Source organism: Strix uralensis, chromosome 25 (assembly GCF_047716275.1).
Source record: "Strix uralensis isolate ZFMK-TIS-50842 chromosome 25, bStrUra1, whole genome shotgun sequence".
Lineage (NCBI taxonomy): Eukaryota > Metazoa > Chordata > Aves > Strigiformes > Strigidae > Strix > Strix uralensis.
The window spans coordinates 4,757,372-4,777,922 of record NC_133996.1 but is presented as its reverse complement, the minus strand read 5'-3'; the positions used below and the strand labels follow the sequence as shown (position 1 = coordinate 4,777,922).

General features: G+C 52.6%; 1 protein-coding gene across 1 annotated transcript; it reads left to right on the top strand.

The window, feature by feature from the left end:
- The first annotated feature begins 1,269 nt into the window (after nt 1-1,269).
- On the top strand, nt 1,270-20,532 carry SELENON (selenoprotein N). The gene is made up of 12 exons (XM_074894423.1): nt 1,270-1,418; nt 6,394-6,511; nt 7,331-7,461; nt 7,949-8,161; nt 9,007-9,131; nt 9,939-10,076; nt 11,666-11,747; nt 12,723-12,911; nt 13,944-14,049; nt 14,913-15,025; nt 15,729-15,830; nt 17,512-20,532. The coding sequence occupies exons 1-12, from the start codon at nt 1,311-1,313 to the stop codon at nt 17,680-17,682; spliced, it is 1,596 nt and encodes a 531-aa protein (XP_074750524.1). The 5' UTR covers nt 1,270-1,310; the 3' UTR covers nt 17,683-20,532.
- Nucleotides 20,533-20,551: the final 19 nt, after the last annotated feature.

Here is a 20,551-nt window from a genome sequence, read left to right as displayed (position 1 = left end):
CACTGCAAGGAAAACATCAAGGGCTATGTGGGATCTATGGCAGGGAGAGGAGCAGAGCCCAGGTCCCAGGGAGAAGGCTGTATCTCGCCTTCACCACCTGAGTCCTGCTCCCTCCAATCCTCCTTGCTGTGGTCTGCGAGAAAATGCACAGTGTGATTTTTTTATCTTGTCCCCAGAATTGCTCAAGACTCTGCACACTCCTGGCCTGCTCTGCCCAGGATAACCAGCCGCTGCCACTGCTCTCTTAATGGCTTGGTCATGCTCTCCTCATCTCCAACCAAAACGCTCTTTAAACCTAAAACAAAAATGATTAGGCAGGCTTAGGAAACAGCAAAAGCTTCAAAGGATTAAATGCTAACGCTTCCTGCTACCCTTAGAGAGATCAAACATTCTGCGCTGTTAGCCCTGCAGCAGCAGAAAATGGTACTAAATCTTCCCCAGCAATCAAGGGATTTCAGTGGCAGTGCAGGATTGCATGTAAGGAGGAGCAGGAGACTGATTTATGAGGAAAGATTAAAATGACTAAATATATATCTCTTGGCCAAGCCACTGCTAAGGAGCAATGTGACAACCATGCAGAAGAACCTGAAGGGCACAAAGAACACAGGGAGGGTGGAAAAGGTTGGGGTGTCGTAAAGGATTGTAGAAATGACTCAAAATGTGGGGTGATGGTAGCAATGACTCAAAATTTGGGGATGACAATGTGGTGGCAGGAGGCTGAGGCTCAGTGGTAGCTGCAGACGAGCACCATCGCCTCATGGCTGCAAAGTCATTCCCATCCCCTAAGTCCCATCCCTGCAGTCCTGAGGTTTAAACCCCAGTGAAATCATTGCAAGTGAAACTGCTAATATCTGTTTTTTAAAAAAAAAAAAAAAAAAAAAAAATCCTTTTTGGTGAGCTGAAACCAAGTAGAGGAGCAGGATACAGCTCTTTTGGGGTGACCAAAGACCACTTTGGAAATTCATAGGGGGAGGACAGGCTGCTCTCCCATCGATAATTAAAAGCAAAATCCACGGAAAACAATGAGATTGCTGAAGAGGAGGGTGATTCATCTCCTCCAAGAATCCCCGCAGCGGATAAATTTAAGGCCAAAAAGTGGTTTTTTTCCTCAAGGTCTCCGCGGGGCCCGGCGCAGGGCTCAGGGGCCGGCCGGGGTCTGGCAGCCGCTCTTCCCCGCTCCGGGCCCCGCCGGGCGGACTCAGGCCCCCGCCCGGCCCCGGCCCCTCCTCGCCGGGCGCTGCCCGCCTGACGCCTCCCCCGGCCGGCGCGGCCATGGCGGCGCGGCGGCGGCGGCGCTGAGCGGCGCGGGGATGGCGGGTCCCGGCGCGGCCCCTCCGCGCCTGGCGCTGGCCCTGGCCGCTCTGGCGGCGCTGGTCGCCGTCAAGTACTACCGGGACGCTGAGGCAGCCCGGCAGCAGGTAACGGGAAGGGGCGAGAGGCGGCGGGGGAAGGGGGGGGGCGGTCCTGAGGCCGCGCTGCCCCTCAGGGAGGGGAGGGCGGGATGAAATGGCGGGCGGACACGATCGCGCCGCCGTGTGAGGGTCGGGGCGGGGGTGGCCGCGGGGCTGAGGGGACCGCGGGCGTTGAGGTGGCCCCCGGGGTTGAGGGGATCGCCAGGTAGTGGTGGGCACCGGGGTTGAGGTGGCCGTCGGGGCTGAGGTGGCCACCACTGGGCTAAGGGGAGCGCCAGGCATCGGTGGCCATCAGGGTTGAGGTGGCCACTGGGGGTGAGGTAACCTCCCGGTAGCGGTGGCCACAGGGGTTGAGGTGGCTGCTGCTGTGCTGAGGGGACCACCACACATCGGTGGCCGCTGGGGTAGAGGTGGCCACCACCAGGCTAAGGGAAGCCCCAGGCATTGGTGGCCACTGGCATTGAGGTGGCTGTTGAGGTTGAGGTGGCCGTGGCCAGGCAGCAGTGGCCGTGGCGGTTGATGTGGCCACCAGAGTTGAGGTGGCCATTGGAATTGAAGAGACCACCAGGCAGCAGTGGCCACAGGGTTTAAGGTGACTGCTGCGGGCTGAGGTCACCACCAGGCAGTGGTGGCCACTGGGGTTAAGGTGGCTGTGGCCAGGCTGAGGTGACTGCCAGGCATTGGTGGCTACTGGGGTTGAGGTGGCCACCACCAGGCTAAGGGAATCACCGGGCATTGATGGCCACAGGGACTGAGGTGGCCACTGGGGGTTGAGGTGGCTGCTGCTGGGCTGAGGGGACCACCACATATAGGTGGCCACTGGGGTTAAGGTGGCTGTGGCCAGGCTGAGGTGACTGCCAGGCATTGGTGGCCGCTGAGGTTGAGGTGGCCACAGGGGCTGAGATAGCTGCTGCCAGGCTGAGGTGACTGCCCCACATCAGTGGCTACTGGGTTGAGGTGGCCACCAGGGTTGAGGTGGCCATCATCAGAATGAGAGACCACTGGGTTGTGGTGGCCATGGGGCATTGGTGGCTGCAGTCCTGAAGTGGCTGCTGGGTTGAGGTGGCCACTGCCGGGCTGTGGTGACCATGAAGCCGTGGCAGCCACTGCTAGGCTGTGGGGACAAACAGGCACCAGCTGTGGAGCTGGAGGTGGCCATCACCAGGCTGAGGTGACCACTGAGCTGTGGTACTTGCCACATGCCAGTGGCTATGGGCTTGAAGTGGCCACTGCCAGACTGCGGTTTTGCAGAGCTGTGGTGGCCACCGGCCTTGAGGTGACCACAGGGATTGTGGTGGCCACCACCAGGCTGAAACAAGGGCGGAGCTGTGGTGACCACCAGGCACCAGCAGTGACCGTGGCTTTGAGGCAAGCGGAGGAAGAGCAGGAGCACCGGCCCCTCCTCCTCTTGGCGTGGCCTCTGAAGGTGTTTTTCCTTCCGGCTTTATTCCCTGTAAAAAAGGCCCCAAACCCTCAGATGTTGGTGGATTTTTTTCATCCTAGAAATGCAGGTCTTGTGTGCCCTGAGCAACTCCAAACTAGAAGCAGTCAAGAATGGAGGATGTGAGCTGAAAAATGGGAAGGGTTTTTTTTTTAGGGGCTTTGTTGCGGGTTTTTTTTTAATTAGGCTGATTGACATTGTTTTTGATTGTAATCTGTGTAATTCAAGTGGTTGCTGCGTGCTTTGGAGAGAGCGCGCCTTTGTTAAAGACCGCGCTCCCCCGGCGCTTCGCTTCGCCGTGCATCCTTGAACATCTAAAAGGGTTCATGGAAAAGAGCAGACTTCTTGTTCTTGATATTTCTATAGTAAAACGGGAAGTGTTTTTTTTAAAGGATGCCTCTCTTCTTTGTCTCTTCTTGCATTGCAAAAAGGGGAAAATTGCTCAAACCAGTTAATTAGAAGGATTCTTCCTACAGGGACAGAAGGGTCAGGACAGTCACTGCTGGCTGAGAGGACCTCAGCCCTGCTTGACAAAAAGCCTGGTCTTCTGGAGGTTTGGTTTTTTCTAGAGGACGGGCTGTGCCTGGGCGCTGCTGGAGAGGAGAACAAAATGTGAACAGCCCAAGGTTTTTATTTTTCCTTCATGGTGTTTAAAACATATGTCTTGTCTCTTTCTATGGAAATGTTTATTTAGCTAAACAACCCACAGGCAGGTGGGAGAAGAAAACTCTTTGTGAAAAACACAACTCTCCTTTACAAAAAGACTGAAAAAGCTGTCTTACTCCTCTGGCATAAGAAACATTTTATTTTTTATAATCCCAGATTAGAAATTAAAAAGCAAAAACCCACAAGCTCTGGAGAGCTGTCTTTTAACATGAGCGTTATCAGAAAGCAAAAGGCCAAGCCCTGACGTCTCTCTCCCCTTTTAAACCTAATTTTTATCACGCCTTTTGGCTGGGTGCAGGACTGGTGTGTGCTCTGCAGAAATCTTTGTTCCTCCGTGGTTGGGCTCTTACCTCCGGCCGGGTGGGTCCCTGCGGTCCCGGCGCGGGTGAGGCTGTACGGAGGGGGCTCACACCACGCTGCCGCTGAGCTGCCGTGCTTCGCCAGGGTAAAAATAAACGTTTCCAAAGGGAGCGATCTGTTCCAGGGGGGTGTGCAGAACTGATGCGCTCTGCCAGTACTGCCTGGAGCGTGCCTTTGCTGGAGAAGTGGCTGTTTTAACTGGCTCTGGGGAAGAGGCAGCGTCTTCCGGAGCAGGCAGGAGCGGGCAGCGTCGACTGGGGCAGGCAGGAGCCCGGTACCAGCCCGGTGAGCAGGGAGGCTGCATTCAGCCGGCTGCTGGCACGCGTGCGAGATGTGTGCACACACGTGTCTCCTGACCACAAAGCTGCCATATCTCTGGCCAGTTGTGGTTGTGGGAATAATTATCTGGTGGTCCTGCAGCTGATGGCTTCTCATTGCTTAACCTTTGTGAAAGCGCAGGCTGAGGGGATGGGAGCGTGCTCTCAATTTAGACTGATTTTTGGATGCTAACATCCAACACCAGGCACCAGTATTCCCCCCTTCACCTTCTGCTGTCTTAGATGCAGTTAGAGATGGTTCTTGTGGATGTGTGGGGTATAACTGGTTCTCTTTCTGCCTTCAGCCCTCATAAGTAAATGCTCATGCCTTTTTCCTAATACTAGAGCAGCAGGCAGTCCAACCAACTAAAAACTTTGTTGCTCATTTGCCTCCTATCCCTTGAGGTCCATGCCTGTGAAGTGCAAAGAGAAGAGAGACTCGACAAGATTCATCAGCAGGGAATCGCTGACGTGCTGTGGAGAGGACTAGGAAATGGTCCGACTCTTCAGAGCTCAGTACGCATCCAGGACGGCCTCCTCTGCAGAGGAGGAAGCCATCGCGCTCCCTGCACGCCTCCCTGCGCCGTGAGCCGGCTCCCCCAGCGAGCGATCGCGCGGGCCCTCACGAGGTTCCTGCATTAAGCGCCGTGCACGAGCAAGGGATAGAGCCAAGAAGGATGCTGAAGCCTGGCCCAGGGCTTTGTGGCATGACCCTGGCGCCTGGCTGTCAGGGAACAGGGCAGCTGCTCAAGAAAATGTTGTTATCTCTTTACAGGGCCAAGGCTGTGCATCCCCATTCGTTTGGGGAGCAAAGGCACAGCTTTGGCCCCGGGAACGTCGACAGTCTGGAGTGGATTGTTCCTGTGCATAGATAAATAACCATCTTGTTCCTTCGTTCCTTTTTTCAGCCGCGTAGTTTCTGCGCGTTCCCCTCCTTGTCTTCCCTCGGCCATGTCTGCGTCCAGAGCTCTGGTTTGTATTCCAGGGTCTTTATTTCTGTCTGTCTCAGTCCTGAAACTGCCCTGGAAGGCTCTTAAGTGCTTTTGTTGCTGCAGTTGACAGGAGCAAAGCCTTCCAGGCTGCATTAGTGCTGCTTCAGGCTGGCAGGCAACAGATGGAAAATAAACTAGTTCAGGAGCTCTGGGGATGGTAATGGTGCTGCAGGCAATAGAGAATAAACACGGTTAAACAGCAGAATACAGAGTATTTATCCTTGCAGCTTGAGGCTTTTATGGGGGTGGCAGGGGAAGCTGCCCCAAATGATGGGTCACAGGGGATGTGCTGCAGGCTGGCTGGCAGCGATGTGGCTTGTCTGACTCGCTGTATGTCTTTCTCTCCCTCTCACACCGATGTGGAGCTCTCTTGTTCTGCCTGCAAATTGTCCCTTCCCCTTCAGTGCTGAGCGCTGAGGAGTGGAAATGACTAGAAGCATCTAGAGCCTTTCTGGGGCTGCTCCAACATTGCATTTCAGTGGTGTTTTCCACGGGATGATCTCCCTGTGGGCTTTGCAGAGGGAGACACAGGCACAGGGTGGCTGGGATCTTGCAGAAGTTTCTGGAGAAGACCGTGGGATTTGTGGCTCCCCGGTGTATGGCCGAATGAGTAGGCAGTGCTCCCTGCAGAGCAAGGGGCTGAAATCCTCCATCCAGTCCTGAGGATGGAGACCTGGAGGGGAACCTGCCCAGAGCAGGGCACTTGTGTGCAGTGACGCTGGCATGGATCTCAGCACAGGTGGGAGTGAAGTTGCTTTCCACAGAGTTACAAGGGCTCAGTTCATTTCCTTTGTGTTTTTGTAATGTGGATAGTCATGTATTTGACTGCCTTTGTTTCACTGCGCATCAGTTAATTACAGAAATCACGATCTCCAGGTGCTCTGAATATCTGCAGGTTTAGGACTAACTATCTGGAAAAAGTTGGAAATTTTTCTGACACAAGGCTTTGAGGCCGACTCTGAGCAAATGATTCAGTTTGAATTACTCAGCCAGATGTAGTTTTAATATGCTCATGCCAACAGTTCCTGGACACCGATCCCTATTGTAAATAGCACAAAATCCTGCCAAGGGGCATTAATCTCTCGATTTGATGGCTGTTTGTGTGCTGGAAAGAATGCAAATTAACTCTGAAGCTGAGAGGGGCTGGAGTGGATTTCTGCAAGAGGTTGGAATGAAATCTCACTTGCCTCTTCTTCCCAAACTAGGAGCTGGCACTGAAGTCTTTGGGAAATGAGGGGCTGTTTCTCTTTTCTTCTCTGGACACAAACAACGATCTGTACCTCAGTCCAGAAGAGTTCAAACCGATAGCTGAGAAGCTGACGGGTGGGTATCTGTCTACCTTTCAGAGCTCTATCTGCACAGACCGAGCAAAAGCCAAAGATAATGCACTCAACAGTTTTTATTCATGTCTCTATTTTTTTCTGGGTGCTGTTTTGGGTCTTATTTACATGAAGAGAGACTGCTAAGCTTTACATGTTTTTGAAAAGGCTTAAGCTCTAGACATCACTTTCACAAAGTAGAGTTTTTATAAGACGGAAGATCCCATTGCTGGACTAACAAAGTACATAAGTTACTTTGTCTAGAGCTTAAAGAGGATTTGGGATGGGTGAATGCAACAATTACAGCTCAGCCGGGGCTAGGCCAAAACCATTAGTGAGTGGCAGCGCTTCGTTCGCACGCTCCTCCGGCTATAGCAGTCTGTCTCACCTAGCAATTGTGAGACATCATGTTTGGAGACTGGATCAGCGTGTGGCCGACATCTCTTGGTGGTGCCAAGCAGGAAGAAGTGTGGTGATGATAATGTGCGAGAGAGCTTACAGCACAGTCGAAATACAGACAGTTGTTTGCTTGTGCTGTAATGAATTGGCTAGAGCATGTGTTCTGATCCCTCCTCGGTGAAATGAGACTGCATAGCCGAGCCGTGGGGTTTAGAAAGTTGTCTGCTAAAAAGAGAGCTCCCCTTTAATTCATGCGGCCAAAGCTGAGCTCTGGGGTGAGTCTGAGTTCGGCCGCTGCGTACAGCGTAGGGACAGCTGGGAAACTCCCAGTGCTCCTGGATTTGCCAGGATAAATGTGTAATCACAATTGCTTAAAAGGGGAGGGAAGGGAAACAGCTGCTTAAATTCCTGTCCCTTTGTCTAGGGGTTGCTCCCATGTCAGAATTTGAAGAGGAGGAGACGCCTGATCCAAGCGGGGAGACGTTGTCCATTGTGGCTAAATTCCAGCCTTTGGTCATGGAAACGATGACGAAGAGCAAAGACGGTTTCTTGGGAGTAAGTATCATGCAGGATGTGTATGGCCAGAAACTCTGGTATAAACAAGTCCTGTGGGCTGGTAACATCAGCTGGAATAAGCGCTAGCCTGTTGGGAGGGGGAGATGGTGTTGCTCAAGCCCATGGGATTTGCTTTGACAAGCAAGCTCACTGCTTTCTGCAGCGTTTCATTGTTTTCAGTGCACTCAGCAGCACTGTGCCCCAATTAATACGCCCTTCCTGGGAAGCTTGAAGCAGACATTCGAGATGGCTCTCGTGGAGCTAAGTCCAAAAGCAGTGGTGTTACGTGGTACGTGCCCCTCTCCCATTTTCTATTAGTAACATAATTGAAAGTTGATGGAACTATTTGGTGGTTTTTGGGGTGGTAGGAAAGATTTAAAACATGATATATTTCTTTTCCCCTTCTTCAAAGCCTATTTACGTCCGTCAGCGCTACTGCACATTTGAGGAGTCTGGCCTAGGCTCTGATAGTGTCTTTTGTTCACAGATTTCTCACGTTGCTCTGTCTGGGCTGAGGAATTGGACTGCCCCAGCAGCCCCTATGAGTGTGATGCTTGCCAGGCAGTTTAAAGCCTTTCTTCCTCCAAAGAATAAACTGAATCTTGGGGATCCGTGGTGGATAATTCCCAGTGAATTGAACATCTTCACTGGGTATCTTTCCAACAACAGATTTTACCCTCCACCCCCCAAGGGCAAAGAGGTGAGATATGAAACTTAATTTCTATATACCTGAGAGGTAGTTTGTGTAAATGTTCTGCCTTACAGCCCAGATGAATCGCAGGAGTCCCTTGGGTGGACAAGGTTGTTGTGTTGTGTCTCCCTGGACTTTCTAAGGGAGCAAAAAGGCTGCAGCGTACAGCCAGGAGCACCGTCTCCTAAACTGGAGGTAAAACTTGAGAGCAGACAAAAGCTTTGGGTGTCTGTCACGGCCAGAGGAAGCTGACTTGGGTAACTTCATCTTGCTTCGTTGAAGTGTTTGGGTTTTTAGGCTAGTCTTTCCCGGACAGGGAGCGTTATTCCAAAAGCACTTCTATGAAGTGGTTGTGCCTTGTGGAACAGTTGCCGTGTGCCAACCCAGAGGTGAGCGTTTCATTGACAAGCAAAACGATGTGTATACAGAGTTTGTAAAGCCAGGCGTGTATATGGCTCTCCCCCGGGGTGCCCGGGTAGGTGTTAGTGATCACACAGTTGATACACCTTCGCAGCCGGGTGTGTTTATTGATTGCATACCCACTCTTTCAAAGTCTTAAGTGGTATTGATGGAGGCAGCCTCATAGATCAGTTTACCGTACTCAGACATTCAACCGGCTGGGATGATGGAAACTTGCAAACAATGGGAATAGCATAAAAAGCGTGGAAGATGGATTTATTTTTAAAGCAGTCTCTTGCTTTTTCTCCTTGTTTTGTGATTAGGTAGGTCTCCGAGCTAATTTTTAAGTCATAGCAGTTCTCTTGCCTTCCTGATCTGGTGTTACTCTGGAGCTGCAGCTGACCTGCGGTGGAGGAACTGTTCTCATTTTTGCTCTCTTACAATTCTTTCTCTAGATCATAATCCACAGGCTTCTGAGCATGTTCCACCCACGCCCCTTCGTCAAAACCCGCTTTGCTCCCCAGGGTGCTGTGGCCTGCATCCAAGCCATCAGCACCTTCTACTACACCGTAGCGTTCAGGTAAGGCCGTGGGTCTGGGTGTTAGAGGAGGGCTCGGGGGCACTTCTGAATTTGTTCCGTATCTCAGCGGAGTGGAGAAGGCTGCTGTGAGCCCGTGGCAGAGAGTGTGCGTGTCATTGCATGTGCAGTTGTGTTCCCAAGCGAGACCAGATGTGTCCTGGCTGGGAGGGAGGAAGAGGGTGGTTCCCAGCCAGCTCTTGCCTGTGTGTGCTGCTTTGCTGGCGCCCGAAGAGGGCACCCGTGCTCCCAGTGTCACTGTGTCCCTGGTGAGACAGGGACTGTTGCCCAGATGCAGAATAGCAGCTGTTCTCCATCACCCTTGGTTTGGAGCTATCCCTGGCTGAAAGGGGAGAGTCTCGTTAGCAAGAAATTTGTTAGATTTTGCTTTATGGGGGGGGCGGAGTGTGTTTCCAAGGGGGGGAGTCTGGGGAATTGTTCCCTTGTTTTACTGAGAGTGTTACACGCAGCTTTTATTTGCCTGATCAAGCTGGAAGGGAGGCTAAAGGGGTCATAGTCTGTTCCTGGGTTTCAGGGAATGATGATGTAATTCATCCTTCCTGAATGGACACTTACTGCCCAATTCCGAAAGGCATCGATACTGGAGATGATCCTGACCCAGGGGATCTGTTCCAGTCTTTTATTCTCTTCATTGTGTGACACAAAAAGCTTTTTAAACTGAATCTCTCTGCACCAATTTAGCTTCATAATTTCTGGTGCCTGGAGATAACTTTTCCCTGCTGTCATCTGCAGTGCATGATCCATTCTCTCCTCCCGGCACTGCAGCTGATGGCTCCTTTCTCATTTCAGGATCCATGCTGAGTTCCAGCTGAATGAGCCACCAGACTTCCCCTTCTGGTTTTCCCCAGGCCAGTTCACAGGTCACATCATCCTCTCCAAGGATTCTTCCCATGTCCGAGAGTTTAAACTCTTCGTCCCTAACAACAGGTACAGCTGTTTCTTGCCCTTCCTGGGTGCTGATCAGACTGGAGGATTGTTATACATGAAGCCCAGTGGAACCTGGGGCTCTGGGATCCTCTCCTTGCAGGACTGGGGGCTGTGCGTGGGGGGAGGCTGGGGGACTCTATTTCTATGAAGATCCAAGCGCAGTGACAGCGCTGTCCCTTGCGGTGTGGGGGCATCCTGGCCCGTGCAGGGACAGCAGATCTGCAGTCTGAGCTTTGGCTGTTTGCTTATCTGTTTTCCCTACACATCCTTCTCTGCCAGCGGTCGTCACAGTCATCGTGTCCTCAATTCTCTAGATACAGTTGCTCCCTAAACAGGTTCTGATGCAATTTTTCAGGAATAGCTCAGTTTATCAAGAGGTCTGGGGAGCACCTGGCTTGGACGAGGCAGGGAGGGACGAGGGCAGAGGAGGGGCAGGAGGGAAGCAGAGCAGAGGTTACTGGGGACGTGGAGCACGGCGTTGGGGATGGATGTTCTTGCACAACCTGGCTGCAACTGGCACGTGCTTCAAGCCTGAGCTGCCCTGTGCCAAACCACTTCAGAGGGAGGTACCCGCAGGCCGATGGGAAGACGCACAAGGATGGGGAATTTTAAGTTGTTCTGGTATTGCCCTAGAGACAGGCAGCAGCCTCTTCGTTAGGAGCACTGCTGCAAGTGCTGCTCCCCTTGACCTGTCCCAGCGGTCCCTGGCTGTGGCAGGGACTCCTGCAGATGTCACATACCTGTTGCAAGCTGCAGAAGGCTCCTTGGGTATCTGTGATGGATGACTTCATGCTTTTCAGCCACGTCCCTGGAAAATCTGAGTGAATCGAGCTCAGCAGTTGTCTGTAAAACTGGCAAATGCATCTCTAGTCACTGAGGATCCCTGACCCATTTCGGGGTCCGATTCACTCACCAGTAACTGTCCCTTGGTACTTGGAGGATGGGGAGAGGCGGGCAGGGGGTGGAGAGCAGCCACGGGCAATCCCAGTGCCTGGCTTAAAGCACCAAAGTTCAGCAAAGCCTGATGCCCTTGCTTCAACCTATTTTTTGCTTGGTGTTTCACAGGTTAAGCTTTTGTGTGCATAGCTTTGCACTAGCTCATTCCTGCTCTGTGGCAAGCAGCTGGAAGCGTTTCAGGGGAAAGAAGCTTCAAATCTCTTTGCCCATGACGGCTGGAGTGAAAATTCTATTATAACATTACCCTGGCGACTCAATCCCTATGGCTCTGTCAGCACATTTGTTACAGCAAGCAGACACTTACAGCTCTGCCAGCAACTCCTTACGAAAGCCTTTCACTTCCAAAAAACACTTTTAAAAGTTCAGCAGGATCAGAACGTGCAAGTGCTGGGGAGGAAGGGGGAGAAAACACACCTCTCTTGAGTACTTTGACAGTACTCAAAGGCGGGAGCGGGGGCCTGGGCCCTGATCCAGCAGGGATCTCGTGTTGCTGGTGATCTCCAAGGAGCCAGAGGCTCTGGGCTTCAGTGCTGGCCCTGCAAGAGGAGCACTGGATGTTCTCATTCGTTTGGGGTTTCTCATACACAGCTTTAGCCTTGGGTGACTCTGAACATACTGGGTTCACCTTGCAGGTCCCTGAACGTTGATATGGAGTGGCTGTATGGGGCGAGCGAGAGCAGCAACATGGAAGTGGATATTGGTTACCTGCCTCAGGTCTGTAGTCGCTCTCAGTCCTCCGTATGTGGGCAGCATCTCAGCAGGAATTTATGGTGCCGTGCCCCTAGGCTGTACAGCCTCAGTTATCCCTGTTCTTTAGAGCTTTCTCTTGAATATTTCAATATAATAATATACTCTCTGTTGATCTGTGTATGTCCTCTGGAGCAGGATGGCTCCCTATTGCCAGTTCTTGTGATTTTTTTTCCCCTCTATGTGGGTTGAATCCTAAGCTCCTGGAGTCATGTGACTTTTTCCATTGTTAAAAAGTTGTCTGACAGGCAGTGGGGGAAGATTAGGAGCTGAACCCAGGTCCTGAGCCCAGAGGGGTGTATGAACAACAGCATGTCTGAATTTAGAAACTGCATGAGGTTATTCCTCTATTTTGTGGTAAGCCCAGCTCTTGGGACAGGAAACATAAGTCAGGATTTTGAATGCCTGAATTTAAAAGTCTCGTTTTCTCCTAAACTAGATCCATGTTTCTTTTTAATTGTCAAAAGTCAGGAAAAGAGACTTACAAAATAATTTCAGATGTACCAGGAGAGTGAAGTACAGGGCAGCTCCTGAGCAGCTGTTGCACCCTCTTGTGGCTAGCGACGGGCTGCGTGGGGCTGCGCTGCTCATGAGAGCCAGAGCTCCAGACTAGCTCTGCACATCCCAGTGATTTTAGGGATCTGGTGGTGTCCCACAGTCAAAAATCTCCTCTGGGAAGATGGGAACATGGAGTGAACAGTGTGCATTTCCAATCTAGCGAGCACAGTTGAACAATAACTGAAGGGAATGAAGCTGCTTTCCTGCTATTCCCCAATAAAACACATCTGCAACTGGTAAAGTGCAGCTCTGGGAGACAATAGATCAAGCTGTATCTTCATTAGAAGCTGCACAGTCTTATTTTGCATCTTTATCCTGTCCTGGAATACAGAGAAACCAGGAGTGGGATGTCTGCAGTGTCCAACTCAGCCTGTTCCCCTGCAGATGGAGCTGGAATCGACAGGCCCTTCAGTCCCCTCTGTGATCCATGATGAGAATGGAAATGTGATTGACAGCAGGGATCCCTCAGGGGAGCCCATTCAGTTTGTGTTTGAAGAGATAACCTGGCAGCAGGAAATCCCCTGGGAAGAGGCAGCCCAGAAGCTGGAAGTGGCCATGTATCCATTTAAGAAGGTGAGGAAGGGGCCGGGCTCTTCCTTGGCACGTTTATTTGGGGCAGGTGATCTTCACTGAGGTGTCCGGTCACCTCGAGGACCAGCAGAAACCAGAGGCCACAACCTGGTCAGCGTTCAGAGCAGTGTGAGGTCTCCCAGCTCAGCGTCTGCCTCCCAGACACCGCGTGTGTGGCTTGATGGACTTTCCAGTTTCCAGATGAGGGAGTTCAGCATCTCTGAAAGGCCATTTGGGGTTGCACAGAAGCACAGGCAGGAGCAAAGCATAGATGTCACGTGTCCCGGACTTGTATTGTAAATGTAGGCTCATCCTTCCTTCCTCTTATCAGTAGCTGCCGATGTGATTTCTGAGTGCGGCAGGTAATCGTGCTGCTTACAAACAATTTTCCTCTGGCGTTACTTTTGCAACATTCAGCTACCTTTGGACCAAGCTTTCCTTATCAGCAGAAAACACACAATCCGCCTGTGCCTCTGCATCCCGCAGGGAGACACAGATTTATAGCATTGGGTGACCCAAACTCTGTAACATGCCAGTAGCCTGTGGAGCAGATGGCTACTGCCTGTCACTGCTTCCTTGGCTGAAGGGACACATTTCAGTGGCTGACTCCTTGTGCCTGAGCTTACAAATGTCCCTTTGAGCTGCCAAGATGTTAATAAAGTTCCTTTCATTTGAGAGATTGGAACAATCTCTGCGCAGGGTCCCTCACAGCCAGTTTTTAGGCTGTTTCAGTGAGGTTTTGCAATAAATATCTCAAGGCCAGATTTCCCAGGCTGCTGAGGTGTGTTTGCAGACAGCCTGCCCACAGTTGTGCAGGTGCTGTCTGCAGTGTGTAAAGATGGGGCTCTGCGGGTGCTGGTAACAGCCCACGTGCTGTGAGGGCTCGCTACAGTCTCGCCAGGAGATGAAGTTGTCCCTGGGGAAAGTACCACAGTTGTCGTTTGCTTTAATCTGCAGGAACTACTGCAGTTTAAACTCTGTGTCACCTCTGGGATGTGGCTGTGTCTGTTTCTCAAGCTGTCTCTCTGCCTCCAGGTCTCCTATCTTCCCTTCACACAAGCTTTCGAGAGAGCAAAAGCAGAAAAGAAGCTGGTGCACTCGATCCTGCTGTGGGGTGCCCTGGATGACCAGTCCTGCTGAGGTGAGGCCATTCCCAGTGTGGCTGGAGGAATGATGTGCCTCGTTCAGGCTCTGAGAAGAGCTGGGGGTCAGGGAGCTGGTCATGATGTTGTGTTACTTGTTTTGGCACTGAAGATGCTGAGCAGAAAAGGGCTGGAAGTGGGGAGTTACTGATCAGAGCTTAGGTCCCCAGGGGCAGAATCTATTTGAGACAATCTTGAGACCAACTCGCTAATTGAGGTGCCTTTGTCAAGGTGGAGACATGGGTCTGGTCTTTCTCCATTCTCTTCCCCTCTCAGTCTGCTTGGGTAGAGGCAGCATCTGCAGGGTGAAAGGGACACTGCTCTCTGCCCCTGACACCTGCACAGGAGAAGCCAGAGCCAGATGTGGGCTTGGGGTTGTCCTGATGTGTAGCTGTTTCCCCCCTTCACACCTGAGAACTTACGTGCCACGTTGGGCAGGAGCGATGGGTGAGAGAGGGGCAGGTATTGTTACTCCTGTGTGCCCTTAAAAACTCGCCAGCATTTATGGGCCCTGCTCAGCATGAACAGCAAGAGGCACTCAGGGTGAATCCGTGGGGCCTGATCCTTTCCCAAGTGCACCAAACCAGTCCAGCTCCATGGTGAGCTTGTCCTGGTCCTTCTCTTTGCCTTGCAAGTGGCTGGGGTCTGCTCTGGTGAGTCTCCTCTGCCAGCAGCACACACGGGAAACAATAAGCTGTGGAAAACTGCCAATAAAGGAGAAAAAAGACAATGGGCCAGGTTGGGGGGAGCCTGAACCAGCTGCCACAGCAACCAGAGTGGTGACATGGCCATGGCATCAAACATGGCAACAGTCAGCTCAGGAAACTCATCAAACCACTCTCTGCCTCTCTTCCTGTGCCAGGTTCGGGGCGAACTCTCCGGGAAACCGTCCTGGAAAGTTCGCCCATCCTCGCCCTGCTGAACGAGAGCTTCATTAGCAGCTGGTCGCTGGTGAAGGAGCTGGAGGAGCTGCAGGTGAGTGTCGCAGCTGCATCGGCCGCCTTCGCATTCGGTGCTGGTGAGCGCAGACGGCGCTTGGCACGGGGGTGCCGGCAGGAGCGGGCAGCTCACACCTGTGCCAGGGGGGATTTTGGTTCCAAGCCCTCCATGTCCTCCAAGCCAGTGACTATAGGGGCCAAGCAAACACCAGATGGAGGCAGGCTAAGAAAACTGCACAATGACCCCCTTCGCTCTGTCAGCATGCCAGTATTCAAAGCTAAACCAGATGCTTCACTGCGAGATAGCCCTGCCCAAGGCCATTTGTGCCATCAGCAAACTGACTTCTCGGTAACCCAGGGAGCAACCAAATACTGTCTGAACCCTGAGTCTCCTGATTGCACCTTTCCCCACTTACGAGCCTGTCTGGGCCTGGGCTGTCAGCTGGGGTCCGTCACAGAGCTGGAGACTGGGAAGAGCTGGGCTCAGCCTGTTGGCACACCTGGGAGCTGCCAGCAATGGGGTGATTTTATTATTCAGGGAAAAAATCTACAGCTGAAAAGTGAGGGGGAGACTGACAGAAGGGGAATAGTAAAGCAGATGGTAAGAATGGAGCCAGTTACTACCATGCTGCAAAGTAGCTTTTTGGTCTGCCTCCTCCTCCTGGGTTCGGTGTACAACTCCTGCACTGTTCTGCTAGTTCTGGTGTGCACTGGCATGTTTCTCTGGGGTCTCTTTACAGAGCAACAGAGAGAATGAGTTCTACAGCAAGCTGGCTGACCTGCACCTGGAGAAATACAACTTCCCCGTGGAGATGATCATCTGCCTCCCCAATGGCACAGTGGTACGTTCGTTACCCCTTTAGCTGGGCTTGGCTCTTCCCATCTGGATGTGCTGCTCTTTCCAGGGTCATCTGCAGACCCTGAAGTGGGTGCCTGCTCCCCCAGCCGTTCCCTGCCTCCTCGGGCCTCTGTGGGGCCGTAGTCCTTCACGGTGCTGTGCTCTCAGGGATGCTGTGGCAGACAGCAGGTCTACCAAGAAATCTGAAACAAATGTCTGTTTATTCAGAGACAGAACAACAGCAGCTCAGGGGAAGCGGCGGGGAACGATCAGACTTGAACCAAATGTCTGCCTGTGATTCCTCATTGTCCCCGGTTGGAGTCAGTGACCTTTGGGAAGCCACTGTAGCTTGTTTCCTGCACCCATCATCCCTTGTGCTCATGCTTTGGAGGACATTTTTTATCAGCACCTTCTAGCACATTTATCTTTCTCTCGATTCCCCGAGTTTGTCACGGCAGATCAGCCATTAGCAAGTCCACACGCTTCAGCTCTGTTGTTCCCCCCAGCAGCCCCCCCGCCTTGAACTTGAAGAGTGACAACAGTTCTGACACTTGACAGTGCAGCGCTTTGCTGTGTGGCAGTGGCCGGGCTGTCTGCAGCGGAGGATCCTGCCAGGCCTAAACTGATTGTGCCCCACACTCCCCAGATACTCACCTGTAACGCGCGCAGTGACTCCTCACTGTCTCTCCAGTGGCTGCCCTCCAGATGAGGCCATGGGCTGGTGGGTGCCTTCAGCTCAGTGGCCACACGTCCCCCTTGCCCACCTCCACGGGGGAGCGGAAAGCACGGAGACAGTTGAAGCTCAGGGGCTGGTTTCGTGGCTGTGCTGGGCTGAGAGCATGCACCCTGCACTCAGCGTGGTCGGGCTGCCACCTCCCAGCTCCTGCTCAGAGCCAGGTCTTACACCTGTGTGACTTTTCCTAAATCGCCTTTCATCATCTTCTTATCCTAAGTGACAGGCCAGCACTCTTGGGGGAAGAAACAGACCACTGTCTTCCACACATCTTTCTCTGTGAAATGCAAACCTGAATCACAGATGCTGACTTAGCAGAATCACAGAATCCTTCAGGTTGGAAAAGCCCCTTGAGATCATCAAGTCCAACCATCAGCCCGACTCTACAAAGTTCTCCCCTACACCACATCCCCCAACATCTCACCCAAACGACCCTTAAACACACCCAGGGATGGTGACTCCACCCCCTCCCTGGGCAGCCTATTCCACTCTCTGACCACTCTTTCTGGGAAAATTTGTTCCTCATGTCCAGTCTGAACCTCCCCTGTTGCAGTTTAAAGCCGTTCCCTCTTGTTCTGTCACTAATCCCCTGTGAGAAGAGACCAGCACCAACCTCTCCACAACGTCCTTTCAGGGAGCTGTAGAGAGTGATGAGGTCTCCCCTCACCTTCTCCTCCTCACACTGAACAGTCCCAGCTCCTTCAATCTCTCCTCACAGGATTTATTCTCCAGGCCCTTCCCCAGCTCGTTGCCCTCCTCTGCCCTCGCTCCAGCCCCTCGAGATCTCTCTCGTATTGAGGTGCCCAAAACTGGACACAATAGCATTTGCAAAGTATTAGAGATTCTTTGAGTTGTTACAGTCTGGTCACCTGTGTCCTGGATAGAGGCCAAGGCAGTGGATGGGGAATTGTTCTGGTCCTTAAAGTCTCCTCTCTGCTGTTTTCTTTCCCAGGTTCACCATATCAATGCCAACTACTTCCTGGACATTACTTCTATGAAGCCTGAAGATGTTGAAAGTAGCATCTTTAGTTTCTCAACCAATTTTGAAGACCCTTCAACTGCAACTTACCTCCAGTTCCTGAAGGAAGGACTGCAAAGAGCAAAACCATACCTGCAGACCTAAAAACAAAGGCACCTGAATACCCCATGCAGATGGCCAAAGACTTCAGAGATCTATTTTGATTACAGCAATTAAGATGCAGACAGTCCCAGCACTGGGGCTTTGCTCTTGTTGCTGGTTTGAGGCTAAGGTTCAAGTGATACCAGTTTACATAACCTGCCCTTTTGAGTTCAGGCAAATTTTTACAGGAGTGAAAATACTTGAATCTATAAACATTCTCGGTGCATACGCCTTGGTTTGCCACCCACCCTCATCTTTTTCCAGCTCCTGTTCAGACTCTGTGGGGAAACTCGTGTAACAGCTATACCAAGCGTCACCCGGAAACCCTCAAGGACTGGACTGTGCGTTGAACCACGGAGAGCAGCGTTGCCGTTACGACCCAACACTCGTGGTGCCTGTGCCCTGTGGGCGAGGGCACAGAATCCAGTGCAGGTGGGAAGCTCCCTCCTGGTAGCCGGTGTCCTCCACACCTCCTCACCAGCGGCAGCTCTGAGCTGGAAGCTGCCCTGTGGCTTGGACGCCAGCTCTTCACGACAGCGTTTATTGACAGCAGTGGCAACCGTGATGGGACTGTGGCTGCTGGAGTTTCAGCCCAGAGGCCAGAGCTCTGGGGTGGCCTCTCCCAGCACCCTGCGTGATGGGACGGGCGAGCGGTCTCACTTACTCAGGTTCTCTGCGTCTGAGGAAGGTGCTGAGGTTGACCCAGTGAAGTTAGGAATGGAGACCAGGGCGTTAGGGGTACAGTACAGATCAGAGACACCAGGCGTGGATTAACTCGGGGGGATTAGGGGCCAGAGCCCCTGTTAGTTCCACCAGTGGGAACACGGTGGTGAGCAGTGCCCCCACCCCATTCAGCCCAGGGCCACCAGCTTTGAGGGTTTTGTGCTCCCAGTGTCTCCTCAGAGGTGGTGAAATGCTCCGTCCATGTTTGCTTTGAGCTTCCCAGTCACTGAACAATGAACCACAATGAAGTTCCGTTTGGGAACAGGAGCTTCAGCGTTGCCCTGAGAGCATTAACTGGTTGAAAGCTGAGCAGTTTTAAAAGCCAGCGGTACTAAAGCAATTTTCAGGAGATTTTTCCAAAGAAATTCTTCAGGCAGAACGCCATTGTCCCTTACCTGTAAGCACCCAGAGCAGTTGCTCCTACTCTGTACCAATGCCTGGCTATGGGGTGAACGTAATTTGGAGAAGGAAGGGTTCAATGAAATGGGGTTTAAAGCATATTCCCAGAGATAGTGAGAGGCAAAGCATCTTCAATAGATGGCTGCAAACAGCCATGGCTCTTGATGCTTTTTCTGCTCTCTGAAGCACAATTTTGCTGGACCAAATCAAACAGGGGGAAAAGCCTTTTTTTTTTTTTTTTTTTTAGTTTTTTTGGAAGGGGTATTTTCATTGCTGGGCTCCAGGACTTGGGAGGAACCCAGAAGTGGTGATGACTCCGTCCCCACCCTGCCCCAGCCCTCCTGTCTGTATCCATGGCTGGAGACTGAGCTTCGGTGGACCTCTGGGCTGAACCAGTGTAGCTTCACTAATTGCTCTAGTGAGATTAATTACCCCTGGGATGTTTCTCAGTATCAGCTTTATAACTATGCATTAGCTCTGCACTTTTCTCGCACTCCAAGGGGCCTGCAGTAATGACAGGCTTGGATCTGAGAGCACTTTCAGCTGCGGAAAGTGCCAAAGCCTCCAGGCAGCGTTTGAGACCGAGCTCCTGTCACACCGGCGGTCTCGTCCCTTTGGGGGACTTTGGTCTCGTCCTTTTGGGAGACTTCAGCCCGAGCAGAGAGCAGCAGAGAAGAGGGAGTGCCCACCTCCCCCCGGCTCCTCGGGAGGCACAGCTGCAGCGTAGATCTGCCCTTCTGGCTTTCACAAAGCTTCCCGTGAGGTATTTTTGCTGCACCTTTCCTGAGCCCCTCGGTCAGGGGCTTCACACTCCCAAGTGGTGTCTGTCAGCTGTGCCGGGGTGCAGAGTTCATTCCATTTGTTTTCCTTCCCAACGGTTTTGCAGCAGAAGGGGCCGGAGAGGGCAGTGGCTGAGCAGGCAGGGATTGCTTTTGTCTTTCAAGGCTTGGAAAAAACAGGCAAGGATGCGGTTCTGCAGGGCCAGGGCAGCCCCCCTGCCTTGTGCTGTGCTGAGGTCGGGCGTTCTGAGGGGCAGCATCCCTCCTTTGATGCTGCAGACGCAGAGCTGCCTCACAGAGACAGTGCCTGCGGTACTCCCACGCACAAGCAGGGTCTGTGTCTGAACCTGCCGTGAGCCCGGACTCGCACAAAGCCTTCAGGATCCCTCAGAGTACCTTGTTTTTTCTCTCGTGAACCGCCGGGCTCTTGCGGCCCTGCCCAGAGCCACCTCCTGAGCGCTGCCGGAGCTCGGGGTGAAGGGGGTTAGTCTGAACCGAGGCAGAAGGAGCCCAAAGAGCCACCCCCAGGCCAGAGCAGTTTTGGGGGATCTGGGGGGACTCGACGGTGTCCCCCTATTAACCCATTAACTGCCAAGCTGCCTCACTGATCCCTCACTGCCCAGTTACTGCCATGGGTGGGCTGCGGACAGAAGCTGTTGCCTGAAGCTTTTATTAATTCGTGCCGAGCTTTTTGTCTCCTATTTGTAAACTTACTAAGTTGGGGTTGGGTTTTTTTTTTCTGATAGGTTTGTGATACCTCGCGGGGGGAGGAGGTGCTGCTTTCCCCCACCTCCTGCGCTTTGTGACGCTCTGGTCTGAAACCCACAGCGGGCCAGGGCCGATGTTCTGTCAGCGAGGGTCGGGGGAAGCAGCCCCCAGCGGTTCGGTGCCGGTCGGCGTGAGGGGCCCTGGGCCCCGGCTGTAGCTGCACTTGTTAAACCATCCCACCCGCCTCGGCCTCCTGCTGTCCT